Source organism: Leptinotarsa decemlineata, unplaced genomic scaffold (genome assembly GCF_025532065.1).
Source record: "Leptinotarsa decemlineata unplaced genomic scaffold, Ldec_3_MD MMD2_tig00026328_RagTag_RagTag, whole genome shotgun sequence".
Lineage (NCBI taxonomy): Eukaryota > Metazoa > Arthropoda > Insecta > Coleoptera > Chrysomelidae > Leptinotarsa > Leptinotarsa decemlineata.
This window is the reverse complement of record NW_027412688.1, coordinates 33333721-33350014: the sequence shown is the minus strand read 5'-3', so window position 1 is coordinate 33350014 and position 16294 is coordinate 33333721. Positions and strand designations below refer to the sequence as shown.

At 32.2% G+C, this 16294-nt stretch overlaps 1 protein-coding gene across 1 annotated transcript; it reads left to right on the top strand.

Moving 5' to 3' along the window:
- Positions 1 to 373: 373 nt before the first annotated feature.
- On the top strand, positions 374 to 15729 carry Hsl (Hormone-sensitive lipase). Its single transcript, XM_023161842.2, has 10 exons — positions 374 to 910; positions 1159 to 1345; positions 3621 to 3981; positions 5596 to 5904; positions 6947 to 7156; positions 11230 to 11502; positions 14047 to 14190; positions 14913 to 15076; positions 15137 to 15262; positions 15581 to 15729. The coding sequence occupies exons 1-10, from the start codon at positions 528 to 530 to the stop codon at positions 15653 to 15655; spliced, it is 2232 nt and encodes a 743-aa protein (XP_023017610.2). The 5' UTR covers positions 374 to 527; the 3' UTR covers positions 15656 to 15729.
- Positions 15730 to 16294: the final 565 nt, after the last annotated feature.

Below are 16294 nucleotides of genomic sequence, written 5' to 3'. Positions count from 1 at the left end.
ACAAATCCGATTATAATGACGTTAGAGAAAATTAAAAAGTTCGTTTTTATTACTGAATTTGACATCTGACACAAATTGAATAATTCCATTCTGGCGAATCTTATTATTAATGACATAACTACGAATCGTTATTGAATACACGCTCGAATACGATTAAACGCCAGAAAACACCTTATGCCTCCAGAAGAGTAGAAGGGTCTAACGGTAGTGGGAGCGAGAGTAGGGTTGTTAGTAGGAAGATTTGGAGTATATAATATTCCGTTCATTTTCCAGCGTTTTTATGCTGCATTCAGGGCAGCATTTTCCGCTTTTGTATCCTAGACGCAGCCATTCTTTTGTGTATTATAAATAATACTTTGGCAACACCGCTGAAGTTATATAAAATTTGACAGCATTAGGGAATGTCTGATTAATTTTGAACTACTTTTCTTTAATAGAAAATTGACATGAAGAGAAAGTAGCTAACAATATTTCCACGTTAATGTACCGTCTAGATCGTACCTTCCAAATTTTCTAAAGATTACAACATGACAGACCCTAAAAATTCTTTGAATGAAGGAAACATTGGAAATGGTGTACAAATGCTCAAGAAAAAAGAGTCTACAATAAACACCCTGAAACTCCTATGTAAGGACAACGCAGAGTACTTCGCGACAGATAGTACAGAAAATGGACAAAGATTGTATATCTCATTTTTGGCAATGATCGATTCTGTGACTCAGATGTGGCCTAAAGTAGAAGACTTAGAGGAGAATGTTGCACGCTATGATTTTGATGAAAGAACCCCTGCTAATGGCTATCGAAGTTTTTTACTTGTTTCTGATTTAGCTGTTCAGTTGGCAGTTGATTTGAATGAAAAAGTCCTTCAGAAACGGGATAGTGTGTTATTCCGAAAGTCTGTTTTAACTAAGTGAGTATCGATCAACAGAAGTTATGCCAAACTTTTTTTTAACGATTGTGTCATATTTTGCTTATACAGGGAACACTACGATACTTGACTCAGAATTCAGTTCATTTTAGGTTCCAGTAATGATGATCTGGTAATGTCTTAGGTCAGGTATCCGTATCTTCAATTACTTATCGTCAGTTTCCCTTAAATATTATTAGAATAGCAGGCTGTACAAATTTCCAAAATATGCGTTTTTTTTTCAATTCTAGAGATGTGGAGTCCTGCTCACATTTAATTGTAAGTCTCGACAGTTGTCTAGGGCATCTGAAAACAATGTTGTCTTGGAGTGAAGACAATAATTTATTCATAAAAGATGATTTTTCAATTGAAGAGTTGATTATGCAGTTTGGACAAGTAAATCAACACTGTTTCTATGGAAGAAACCTCGGATTTCAGGTATTTTTCATTCATAAACTAACTTGATAATGCAACATAATCTATTCGGGCATGATTCATGAATCAACTTACTACCGTGTGTGATACCTTGAACTATTTTTTTTGCCATTCTTAATCTTTCTGTTTCAAAATGATTATTTTTTTTATTCTCGGAGATTTTATAATTAGTTTAAAACCTGTTAACTCTGAAGGAATAAAAATTAAATTAGAATTTTTGTAATGTCCTGTAACTATTATATTCAGTATGTGTAGATTAACAATGATTTATTCATTTTTGATAAACATTAATTATATCAAATGGTATAATATTGAGCTAACATCTTGTACAAAGGAATATCAAGATATAAATGAAAATTCTAATATAGTAAGGAGGGATTAAAAAAAACAGGTAAACACATACTTTTATATAGCATCCTTTTTTTTTACAAGTGAGAAAGTAAGACAAAATAGTTAACATTTGCATTTAATCAGAAAAAGCTTATATTTGGATGATAACTCGTACTCAATTCATTGAAGAGATATAGTTGAATTAACCAGAGTCCTTACAATTTCTTTGAACTTTCAAAGTTAGAAAACCTTTCACTGGCAAATTGTTGAATAATTTGCAATTCGAAACAAAAGACTATCACACTTTCACAGGTGGCTGAGATGCATAGAAACACTGATGTTTTTACTGATTTGCTTTTATTTTGTCAAAAGTTCTCAACGCAATGAGCCTTTTTCCTGATAATAGTACAGCATGTCACGAGAGGCAGCACTAGTAGCAGGGACAAACATAAACTATTCACATGTGAAACTGTGTTACTTACGTCATATTAATTTATTATTTAAAAATATAAATCTGATATAAAAAATTATTTTGTGTTAGTATAATGTAAACAAAGCATTGCTCTTTTGTGAATTGTACGTCGGATAATCGATATCCGGAAGAAAACGTGTTTTTTATACCATTTATAAAACCTCATATTAATGAGGTTAGATGTAAGAAATGGATACATGCTTCGAGGAGAGTGGATTTAACAGTGCGTAAAATAAATAAAGATTCATTTGTATGCTCTAAACATGAAATGAATAGTAAATTTTTCATAGTTAATTACCATTGATTAGAATGAGATATAACCTCAATCGTTTATTAAATTATATACATTTATTATATTTAATTAAATTTATTTCATTACCATCTATATTTGGTTCATATTTCACTCGGAAATAAATCTGAAATTCATAACTATTTTTAATTTCATTTATTACAGTTTCAATCTACAGCTACTCTTTTACTAGAGTCTGTATACTAACCTGTCTATTAATTAACTTTTTTTTTCCAGTTACTTTTAAATTACGGTATGCAAGCCAACGTTTTAATGTTACAACATTCTTATCCTTTACAGTTGCAAATTTTAGTTTTGCTCCAGCAACATTTTCTTCTGTTAAAAACATTCTTTTTTAATTGTACTTTACCATATGTTTATATGAGAATTAGGCAGTGTTTGTCCCTACCGAATTATTAACGCTGCTAGTGAGTGATTTTTCATACTTCAGAAAAAAGGTTCATTGAAGAGGTTAACCGAACTTCGTGCACATGTTAATAGATGGCGCCAGAATGAAAATGCAGCATTAAGTCATTTTTTGAATAATTTAAACTGCTAGAAATCTTGTGAAGTAATACAAATTTTATTTATTTTTATAAGTATACTATCCTTATGATATTACTAATGCATCTTATTCTTGTTTTCTAAATTTTGAATGGAATATGCATAATTGAAATTCTTCGAAATTAATTAATGGAAGTCACTCAAGAGGAATTCTAATTATAAGACACTGTTTTAGTCAAACACTACACTTGTTCAAACCTAATATAGTTGTGTTTGCTGAAAAGTCTACCTCGTTGGACATGTTTTTGTTGAAGTATCTCTCAAGTAAACTATTGACGATGAATAGTCACAAATGAATTCACAATCACAATCCGAAACTATGACAATCTGCAGTTACATAGGTATTTTTCACCAGAAAAGATCAAATTGTGGAAGGACATCCCTATCGACATGATGTTCCGCCATAACTTCTATGTCTTCCATTAAAACGGTTTCATGAAATTAAATTTCATAACCAATTAGTTTCTCTCAATCGGGACCACTAGAGTTATTGAGAGAATTTAGGTATGTCACTGTTCTGAAACCACACCCCGCTTCTTTGTCACTTTCTCCAACATTTTTACTCCCCGAAAGATGATTATCTGTAGAAAACCTATTTAATTTGGTGATGTATTTTATTCTAGTTCTGCGACTCTATAAGAAATGTATTAAAAATCATCACAACTTGTATGACTCTATTCTCTGAAGTTTATTATAATGAAGGATCCCTGATATCCAGAGCAACAACCTCTGTTATGTCCATGAAGTACATCACAGATCCGGAACAGCGTGCGAGAAGGATCGTAAATATTTCCCAAAATGCAGAAGTTGATTTTTGCAAAGCTTTCTGGTTCATGTCGGAGACAGAACTGGTCAACCAGCTACCGTCGATTGTCTCGCCAAGCGTAGCCATCTCAAAGCTAATTCACTTGCCTCCCGAACCTTTGTTTGTAACTACGGCTGATGGTAGAGAAATTGAGATACCTGTGCCTTCTTCATATCTAGGTGAGTCCTGATTTTTGAAGTTTTTCTAGAAAAATGAGAAATTAACCTTTCTAGGTTTGTACCACTTTTATTTGTGACTAATATTACTGCAGTTTTGTCCTATAAAGACATTTTCAAAGTTATACATGTGAGATAAGATTCAGCCCATTTCAGAGCATTCCCTCTAACACCATATCTCTCTAGTTTAACCATCAACAGGTTTCTATCTAAACAATCATAAGCCTTGGATAGGTCCAAAAACATTCCCAAGGCTAGTGACTTTTTTCCATGAAATATAATATATTTTGAGTGAACTGAAAAATGGCCGACATTGTTGACCTTCCTTGGATATATCCATGTTGATTTTTACTAAACATGTTGCATTCATTGAAGAAATCAATTAATTGTGTACAATATGCCAATTCAAATATTTCCGCAAAACTTTGTGGTATACTAATGGTTCTGTAATTTTCCATCACCTCCACATCACCCTTTTTGTAAATAGGTTTCACCAAAGACAGCTTCAGTTGTTTAGGAAATATCCCAAATTTCAAAGAGTTGTTTACGATATAAGCTAGAACTTCTTTTATGTAAACCATATTCTCTTTCATTAGTAAAGTAGTTATTTCATCATCTCCACTACTTTGTTTATTTTTTATTTTATGTCCTAATTCTATGATATGATTTGGTGTAACTTTTTTTAAGTATAGCGACTTATTATTTTCTGTAATATTGAAAGATGGAACATCAGAAATATCTTTCATCATTTGGGGTACAATGTTCAATAAATATTTATTGTATTCAACTGTGATTACTTCAGGTTTTTCTTTAATTTTACATTCTGAAATGTTTTTCCTTGTCAATTCTTTATATATACTCCACGTGCATTTTGTTTTGTTATCAGACTCCTGAATTTTTTTGTGATACGTCTTTTTTTGCTTTTATTAAAAGATTGTTATATTCAATTTTTGCTTCATTGGATGATTTATATTATATTATATATTATATCAAAAAATAAATAAAACTATGGATTTAAAATTAAACCATTAAAGAGAGAAAAGCATTATAGACCCTGAAGCCATGCAAATTTATAAAGCAATTGTTCTCATAAACGAGATAAATGAATGAAAGAATTGAAAAACTAGATGAATTTTGATTGTTAAACGTCTACATTTCTATAACCATCTCAAACATTAGCTTTAATAACAAGTCTTGGAGATGTGCCAGAAAGTTTCCAGAAGTTTTTGTTACTCAGAACAGATTGATATTTATTATAAGTTTCCAAAATTGTTCTGGACTAATTTTCTCAAACAGGGCCCTCTCAAGTGCAGCTTCTATATTCATCTTGAAATGTGTCGAATATTCAAAGACGAGACATCCGCCCTGGCAACCTATCAAAAATTTATAATTTCATAGAACAGCTCATTCCAGATGCTTCAGTTCAATGAACCGTTATAACCAGTTGGCTTATATTTACTTCTTTTCATAATTTTCTGTATTTCTTCATTTTATGACAGCATATGCACCCAGTGTACCAAAACCTTGAACGAATAAATAAATTAAATCATCTCTGAGACGGACGAACTATATTCAAACTTACTAAAGGTACATTCATAATGTCACTTTTTTCTTAAGGTAAGAAACCACTGCAGCTACGTCTTATCAGCCACAAGTTGCGGTCAGGAATGATAGGAACGAAAAACAACACCAAAGTGGAGCCGGCTTGTAAAGGGCTGCTATTCCACTGTCACGGAGGAGGGTTTGTGGCACAATCATCCAAATCCCACGAAGGATATCTGAGGGATTGGGCGAAAGATCTTGATATTCCCATACTGTGCGTCGATTATAGCCTCGCGCCAGAAGCACCATATCCCAGAGCTCTGGAGGAGGTTCTTTATGCTTATTGTTGGGCAAGAAAAAATTTCAGACTGCTTGGTAGTACAGGTAGGAAATATTGTAGAAAAATCAAACTGCAACAATACAATAAATGCTTTTTGATTTATCTTCGTATCACACAACTATATATTAATTGAAATTTAAAATATATCTGACATGCTGAAAAGTAAGTCCATCGACGGAAATTCAAAAGCTAAAAAATATTGTGCTTAATATATTCAAATGATACAAGATTCTTAGTGTTAGATTTCATAAAAAAATCATGGAATTCATCATGATTCTGATTTGAAATCTCATACACAAGTGATTACACACGTGATGTTATTAACCAACTCAGTAGCTTCGCGGATTTACTATGGTGCTTCAGTATGTGAACCTTTCACGGAACCTGATGAAAATTAGTTGCAAGCACCTCTAAATGGACTGTATCATACACTCCAGATATCATGTATCCCCTCAAAACCGTTTGGAGGCCTCATATCAGGTGATCCAATGGTTTCTTCTAAGGGACCACGTCTGTCTACCAGTTTGGTAAATTGACCGAACCTAAATGAGGTTTTCAGTGTCATTGCTTTTCGAGTTTGAAGGCCGTGGATTTTTGGAATCCACGGCTTTCAAACTCGAAAAGCAATGACATTAAATGATTTCTTTACTGAACTTATCAACAAAATAAGGCACCTATTTATTATGACTGCTAGTTTTCAGTGACTAGATGACAATTGTCTAAACCGGTTGCTAGGTAAATGTGGTTCCTTATAATGACCTGCTAGATTACCTGATATGACACCTTTAGATTTTTTGTGGGGTTTCGAGAAACTTAAAGTATAAGTTACATAATCACAATCTATTCCAGAGCTCATGATTAGAATAGGAGGTGCTGCCAACGAAAATTATTCAAAAGTTGAGAGGAGAGGGATTATAGGAGGAAGAGAATAACAGGTTTTCGAGTTTTGTTATTCCCTCTATAGTGGGGTTATCCAGTTACCCGTTTATATATAATAAATGTTAAATAAAAAGTAATAGAAAAGTAGTGTGGTGTATTTCATTGTGATCCGATCATTAGTTTTCATCATCACTCTTTCATTTCTAGGTGAAATAATCGTAGGGGCTGGTGATTCGGCAGGAGCTAATTTACTATTGAGCAGCACCTTGAAATGCATCAACATGAACATTCCAACATTGAAGGGGCTGTTTGTTGCTTATGCACCTACCCTTGTCCACTACACTCCGTCACCTGCTCGGCTGTTATGTTTGATGGATCCCATGATACCGTTTGGATTTTTGATGAGGTGTCTGAAAGGTTCGTTTTCGCTTTGGCAACAAAAGAGTAGTAAATCTCATACCATTAACTCCAGTCAACAGGAAAATTAATATGTCGAAGAGTTTGAATATCTGGGTTTTATAAATAAATATTACCGGAGTTTTTTCTCAACACCAAACCGTTATTTTAACACCTCGACACGTGTTTCGATCACCAAGTGTTCATCTTCAAGAGGAAGATCAAACTAATCATACTTACAAAGCTATCCTTATTTATACCATAGATACCTGTTCTAGGTACTTGCGTCTTGGTGTCTTAAATTAATTTTACAATTTGCCTTTTCTACTTGTCTCAAGACAAGCAACTTGTCTTAAGACAAGTAGATAAGGCTTGGTCTTGAAGATGATCACTTGGTGTTCGGAACACGTGTTGATGTGTTAAAATAATGGTTTGGTATTAGTGAAAAACTCCAGTAATATTCATTACTACACCAAAGGTTCCAAACAGTGCATCACAAGTATCTGGGTTTTATGTTGGATACTACAGCTACATTATTGAGAACGTATTGAAGAAACTATATTTTTTCTCAGGAATTATAAACCATCTCTCTATAAGTACTAAAATAATTGTATGTTACACTATTAGACAGTCTCACTTTGATAACTGCAGTAATTTGTGATCAAAATGTACAAATATCTTCATTGAAGTAAAAAAACAGATATAAGGGAGATTCTTAGATACAACTGGTAAACAAGTGAAAGTAGACTGTTCAAAAAATAAGGTGAATGTTCAAATCGTATGCAGTGGCATACGGTGATTGTACTCTGAGTCAGAAAAATGTTTACAAGTGTTACGAGCGTTTCACAGAAGGTCAGGAAGATTTGAGTGACGATGCTCGGCCTGAATGCCCGAGCACATCAACAACCAATGAAAACGTTGAGAAAGTGAAGAAAATTGTTATGGAGAATTGTCGAGTCACTTTTAGGGAAGTTGCTGATGATGTTGGCTTATCGGTTGTTTGCTCATGCCATGCAATTTTTTGGATAAAGTGATCCTCACTTCAAAATACAAATATAAAAAAATCAGTATAAACCAGATAAATATTTCTATTAATGATGAGAATATAAAAGTGAATAATACTGTAAAATACTTAGGGTTTCAACTGGACTGCAATCTCACATTTGAAGAACATTTTCAATATATACATAAGAAAATTTCGAAAAAACTATATTTTTACTCTAGAATTTCAAAGCATCTGTCTTTAAACACAAAGATATTAGTCTATAAAACAATTACACAACCACACTTTGATTATTGTACTTCGATTTTACACTCTTTCAATTTGAACAAACAGGCACAACTACAAAATAGAGGAATGAGAATTATATTGAGAGGAAACCGATATACTCCCATAATTACAATGTTAACAACCCTAAATTGGCTTTCGGTATCCCAGAGACTTTTATACCAGACAGATTTGTGCATAAAATTGTTAATGATTTAACAGGAACATATCTTAAAAAATCTATTTGTTTTAATTATGATATTCACAAATATTACACTAGACATAATCTTGACATACATATACATAGAACTAATACAAAAATCAGTATGAACTCAGTATATGTCAAAGGTTTTGATACATACAACAAATTGCCTCATTCAATTAAATCAGCTTCAACTTTGAAAAGGTTTAAAACTGATCTACTGCATCATATTTATAACAAATGTAACTGAAGGTATTACTAATAAGATCATAAGTCATAAGTTTTGGAATATTAATCAATTATTTGTCAGTTATAATTTTGTTGTTGTATATTAGGAATGTACCCTACTTACCAAGTAAATGTTATTATTATTATTATAAAAACAACATCGTAATCATACCTCAGCCACCGTATCACCAGATTTGCCCACTGTGACTTTTCCCTTTTCCCTAGAACAGAGAGACCCATGAAAGGACAACCTTCAAAAGTCGTAAATTATGCGAGCCGCAGATTAACGAGGTCTTACCTTTAAACGTGAAAATCAATCGTCTGGCCTGCTCGAACCACTGTTTCACGTAGCGGTAGATTGAATGTCTATGAACATTCTACACATAACTAGAATACCAGACAAAATGATAGTTTTCACCTGTCTAAATGAAGATTTTGTTAAAGAGGCTAAAACTAGTACAATAAATAACTTTTGTCAAATATAAAAGACAAAATCTGTATCAATTTAAAAGTGAGTTGACTGGTTATATCTAAGATACCATTACATTATGTTACCTTTGTATTCAGTTTTAAACTTTATGTCATATTTTCAGTACAGTAGAATCCGGATAAAACGACCTTCAAAGGACCGGGTATACCATGTCGTACTAACCGGACGACGCACAAAACAGATTAATTTTCTAGTAGTAAAGTGTACATCACTTTGTTGAACTGACATAGACAGCAATCTTACCGCAGGCAATGTTGTGTCTCACTTTAAAACGGTTTATCCAACTCATGGAATATGTGAAATTTTGCATGTCTAACTTTAGCAAAAAAATTTGCTTTCTCTTGTAGCAAAGGTCCATTAAGAGGTATTCTCCGGTCGCGCTGAAGCTTGAACCACTGTAACAATGCCATATCCAACTGCTCATGAGTAGAAGTCCGTACACGTTTGCATTGAACAGTGACTCGATCTTATCTTTATTCTTTTTAATTTTGGATATTGTAGAATGGGATACGCCAAACTTCTAATCGGTGTAACATTGCAATTTTTTCTTCAATTGCAAAACACGTTCGCTTCACAGAATTCATTTTGTCGAACTTCATACTAGAACCTCTGGCGTATCTATTAATATCTGTTAGTAGTACCTATCAATAGAGGTACCTAAGAAGAGGGAGTTCGCCGAGGTATTGGTGCGCAGATTGTGTAAACAAAACATTGCGCGTCGTTTTAACCGGATGTATTATCATGAAAAACGGTCGCTATAAGCGGTTGGTCGCTTAAACCGGAGTCGCACTAAACGGTATATTTTCTCAATAACTAAATATTAAACTAAACTTGAGTAAACATCGTCGCTATAAACGGATAGTCGTTATAAGCGGAGTCGTTATTTATGAATTCTACTGTATTTGTTTTAAAAATGAATGATAATGCACCAGTCTTAAGTCAAATGTCACATGTTTTAAGTCTTAAGAATTCATGTTTTTTTTATTTGTTACTACTGAAAACTTACAATTCAGGCACATAGACATTATGAGTAAGTATGTGTAAAATAATATTTGTGCTGGTGCTTAAAAGTCATTAGCTTACATTTCTTAAGACTTGCAAGTTTTTGATAATAATAAATTTTATTTTTCCAAGAAACTATTACAGCCTATGTTAGGGAATCAAAAAGGAATAATAACGAAAAAAATTGTCTGTAAATAGTAAAATCAGAAATAAGAAATGCTGATAAAAAAAAGAATTATTTTCACATCAAATCCAGAAGATATGTTTTCAAATATTTTCTGAAGAAGCACTAATTTATATTTTTTTCAAATTTTGAGGAAGTGAATTATATATGTTAATTCCATTTTAAAGAATATATTTTGTCTGTGACTGGTTTTTAGACTGAAGGACCTCTAAAAACTGCTGACAAGTGTTATGTCCAGGAACATCATTGACCTCACTAAATATTTCATTTCTTACGAAATGGATAATTTGTAAATAGTTTCAATGTCCAACAATTCAATAGGTTTATATGTATTCCGACTTGGCTGCAGATAATCTAATTCAAATATATGTTTCATTGCTTCATTTCATAATTTTTGTATTAGCTCAATAGTTGAAATTTTAGGTGAACCCCAAAAAGTTACCAAATAATAAAACTTTGAATTGGTCAGGCAGTGTTATATACCCGTTGAATGGTTACATGGTATATATATATCTTATTCGGAATAATATACCAATTATAGGAGAGAGCTTGAGTTTTACATTTTTAATATGATTTTTCCATAATAATTTTTCGATGATCCTTCGACTCATGACTGAATGTATGATTTCACTCTAAATCACGTCTGTAAATCTATGTTTGTGTATTAGGAATTCCTATTATTAAATAATTCATTCATTATTTACACTATCGATTATTTCAGCCTATGCATGCCCTGACGAAAATCTGAAAAAGAAACGGGTTCGTTCCGACAGTAACTCTGACACCGAGAGCTTTGAGGAAATCTCCGAATCGGATCTGATGGAGTTACAAGCACATAAATCTCCTGTTTCCGATACTTCAGACACATTGACGTATGGTTCTCTGATGTCAAATGATGTAGCAGAAGAAAATACCAAAGCGGTGAATCTAAACGATTCCGACATAGAGGAAGGTCAGAAATATATGTCAGATCTGCTGGAGAAATATGTCTTAGGTTGGTATGTGTCACTGAATGGGTGATTTTTTATATTTATTCATTCATTTATCGACTGTAAATTGTAATTTACATTTTTGTATCATGACAAACTAAAACTATATTTCTATACATATTAAATGAACTCTTACTAGTTGTATGGCTGTGTTATGCTCCAGACCATTCAAATTTTAATATATTTTTTTTTGCAAAATTGTTCCACGTTTCTATTTCTGAGTGATGTCTATTTGTAATTTATCGTATGTTATCATGAAAGGTTTAATTAGTGTGACAGATTGATGTGTGAAATATGCGTACGTTTCTAGTTCATCTCGCAGAAATAATCAACCTGAATGCTCATAAATTGTCATAAAAAATTGTGAAGAACGCAGAGGTCAAATATGAGTGTTCGTTTTTTGAGTGATTTGAAGATTTAATTGAGACATTTCAATATAATGATAAGTGCCAAAAGCCTTTTTCAAATGGTTACACCTGATGAATTTATTCTGAACCATTTCAATGTTTTCAATCTGATAAGGTTATCAAAGTTTGACTATGCTAATGGAAATTTCCAATGAGAAGCAGATTACAAAATCCAGCATTTTTTTGTACCAAATATAAAACCTACATTACGTATTTCATCCACTTTCTGGGTTGATGTATCGATGGGTTGATGTATGATGTATGATGATCGAAGATGCAAACCAAATTCTGAAAGTATCATATCATAAACCAACCATATACCATAACCGTAAACCAACCATATAAACCATATCATAAACCAACCCTTTCTGAGAGATTTTTAAATCATTATTCAAAACACTACCTTCACAGTAAAATCATTATATGAAATTAAAAATCAATAGCAACTGCCATCCCAATCCTGAGTTTCATGAAAAAATCTTCAATTAATCGAGAATTATCTAGTAAAAAATAATTTTCCAAGAGTCATCCGAAAAATAATTGAATAAAGGTGTTCCTATTTCCAAAATATAAGAGTCAACGCCAAATACCGTATGTAAATTCTTGAGCGAAATGATACACATTCTCAAACACGATAGTGTTAACACTAGAAGGGATGTCGATGGCCTTGAAACCTCATATTTCAATTCAATCCGTAAAATACCTAATAAATTACCACTTTTTTTATTATAATTTTTTCTGTTATTGATAAAAACAGACACCATAGGTAAAACCTGTTGTTTGTTTCATGTCTTTGCGTAGTGTTGTTGTCTCTGAAATTTTATTATTCTAATATTTTTATTTTGTATGGAATATGTATGTTTATTTTAAAATAGTCATATTTCCAACATAAAGAAACTGCTTTTAGGTGAGTAATTCATTTAAGAATTCATTGAAATGAGAAAAGTTATAGTTTTGTGGGAGGTATGTTTAAGAAAATTCATTGTTATAGAGCCCTCAAGAATAATTCATATAAATTCGAAACGTTGGTTAGGTTAGGTTACCTAACTAAAAATCTATTGGATCACTAAACCAGTTAATTGATAATAAGTATGGTTGATGTGTTCTGAAAAAATTATTCTGATTACATTTTTACACTATGGTTATATAGTATGATTCATTGATGATGAGGTCAACTTGTTTTGTGACATCTCAATGTATGTAACACAGAATTTCAATTTCATGTCTGATATTAACGAAACTGACATTGCCTAAGGTATAAACCACGCTTCAAACGGTTAAGCTTTCCCCTGATGGAGTATAGTTCACGAGATAAAGCTCCTAATATTTATTGTAGTTGAAAAGGCTGCAGATGACGGTTTAATAATAGACGAGAAGGGTCGATGAAATCATTCAAAAACTTGTCTCTATGTGATCACTTGACTGATGTTAGCAGTCTTGTTGCTGAAATACCAAGAAGTATCTGCAAAATGTCCTTTGTGAGGAAAGTTGAAATATTTTCTTGTCATATATATGCATATGTCTCCTCAACACAACACAATCGTCAGACTGATTTGAATTATTTGAGAAACAGAAACAACTCAAATTTTGATGTTTCCTTTCAAACTCTTGTTTTTTTTGTACTATTTGAAATCAAACAATTTTTCATATAAATGAAACGGAATATATAGCGAAGGGGGGGGGGAATTGCAAGAGCAAATCTCTCTCCTTGAAGTGGAGTGTGAGTAAATGGCTGCAGCTCAACCAGAGAGATCTGCTCAGATGAAAAAAACTTGCACCTAAAGTTCGGGAATTGGAAAATTTCAGCAAGGAGATACAGGAAAATTCCCTGTTACATCTCTTGTAATATTTTTTGAATAGTCCATTGTATTTAACTATATTTCATTGTATTCTATTTTATATCATGCATTATATTTGTAGTATTCAATTGGATATCTTGGACCTCGTATTATTTTATCATAGCATCATTATATCTGTTTTATTTTTTTACATCTTAATATACACACATGTTTTTCCTCTACATTGCATTGTATTTTTCGTGTATCATCATATTTTCCATATTATTAAATTATTCTTATATCTGTACCAACTCGTTTTTGGTAGTGATTCAAGGTTTTATCTGGACATTAATTTTTTTTCCAGACTCAGATACGGAAACTGATGGTACTAAAATATCTCTTGTAACTCAAGAAACTGCATCGTCTTCAAATACAGCTGATAACTCAATCCAGAAAAAGGTTACATCATTTTTGTATAATCTGAAAGGGCAGTTCACCGAATATTTAGGTAATAAACAAATATTTAATTGAGCATATTCCTCTCTCAATTAATGTATGGCCATTGCTTTCTTCTCAGGCGCATTCGACCTCGAATGGACATATGATATTTAACAATATGATGGTTTTCCCTTCATTTTCACCTTTAATAGAGGAATGCCATATGGAATTTTATGAAAAATTACTGCCTCTCAAATTTCTGTTGGTTTAGATAAGGCATAACATAATATACTCCACTCGTATATGCAGGCTAGATGCAAATCGTCTTTTCTGATCATTTCACTTATATATAAGCTTTATGGAAATTTGGAGCACATACTTTTTTCTCAGTTGGCTACTCTGTTTATTTGTCATTATTGTCAGTTGTCATGGTAATTGTTCCTCCATTAATCGAAAGTGAATTCAATGAAACACAGAAAAAAATGTGCTCTGAATGAAATCCTTATTTGACGTAGTCTATGAAGTATGGGTATCAAGTTTCAATAATTATGAATGAAATAATGAATATTGTCTGATCAAAACAAAATTGTCATTTCTTATGAAATCAATTTCATAACGTTGCCAACGTTGAAAAACTTGTTTCAATATAATCAATATAATATAAAAGCGGAATGCTAAGAAAAAACTATTTTTACATATTGATTAAGCTCTATCCGAATTGTTATAATTTGAGACGCAGAAATATTTCATGTAATTTCCAAGTTAGCAATTCATTGAATGAATATATTTTAGGAAGCAGAACTATGTCACCAGCTGAAAAGTTACTAGATTTGGATATCGACCCTCGAACTAACTTGATCAATAAATTCGCTTTTAATGTACCGAAGGATCCGTATTTAAGTCCCCTTTATGCTGAAGATGATGATCTACGGTTGCTCCCCCCAACGCATATTTTGGTAAAGTTTCATCTTCATTTTGAATGTTTTTTATACGTTTTGAAATAATTATATTTTTAGAGTACTCATTTTGATCCCTGTTTGGATGATTGCGTAATGTTCTCAAAGAGGCTGAAAAATCTCGGGAATAATGTAAAATTAGACGTGCTAGAATCTTTACCGCATGGATTTCTCAACTTTTCTTTGGTGAGTAAAGCATATAATTGAAACATACAAGCAGCTTCAAATACATTTACTGTGATACTTGAAGCAATGAATGGATATCTACATTTTCACTCCCTTCAACTGATACCAAAATCGTATTTTGAGAATCCAACAAGGTTTATAATAAGTACAAATATCAGTGAACAAATATGCTTGCGAAGAAGTACCTTAGGTTTCACTACCACTACCATTTTACGGATTGAGAAATGTCTTCCTTCAATATTTTATAAACTGTCAAAAAATGAAAAGTTGATAACAAATAATTCACTTCTGATAGTCATCATACTTTTCGGTTTTCAGTTCTCAAGAGAGGCCTATGAGGGATCCAAAGTTTGTATCCAACGTATACAAGAATTGTTAAAGGAAGAACAATAATGATGATAACTTTTACGGAAATACTCATCGATACTATTTTTGAAAAATTCAATAAACGTTTTTGTGAATAAGTATTATGAAAATTCTATTGTAAGGTGAATTGTATATTGGCCTATTAAGGAATTTTTCTAGACTAGAGAATGAAACAATTATTTTTATACAGTACTTACATTATAGTGATGATTTGTTGGTTAATGTGCTAAGCGTAATTTTTGTAACGAAGTTCGAACATGGTATTTGTATTGGTTGTGAAATAGTGAATTTGTATGGTTGTTGTGCAATTGGATGTTTCTTAAATTGAATTGTTTCATTCTGCTTCGGATTCATCCTCAACTTGAAAATATTTTTAGAAATAATGCGTTCTCAGAAAATTGTACGGTAAAATTTCAACCGCCTATTTAAACAGATTTGTGAGCACTTAACAAATTTTGACGTATAGAGTACGAATCAGAAAGAAAAAATCAGTGTTGTAACTTATTTCCAAAGTTCCGAAACTTTCCTGAGTTTTGGTCGGATATAGATTTTAAACCCTGCAAAATGATCGTCTTGAATTGTTTCAGAAAACCTGAAATTTTAGTAACGTTATCAGCAGAGAAGCCAAAACAGCATTCAAAACCTTTATTTATTTTTTCGTTATAT

Bases quoted from the DNA above. Each gene is read 5' to 3' on its own strand.
- Hsl (XM_023161842.2), top strand. From the start codon at position 528: ATGACAGACCCTAAAAATTCTTTGAATGAAGGAAACATTGGAAATGGT. The intron at 11,503-14,046 runs GTTGGTATGTGT...TTTTTTTTCCAG, and splicing joins GCTGGAGAAATATGTCTTAG to ACTCAGATACGGAAACTGAT. The intron at 14,191-14,912 runs GTAATAAACAAA...AATATATTTTAG, and splicing joins GCAGTTCACCGAATATTTAG to GAAGCAGAACTATGTCACCA.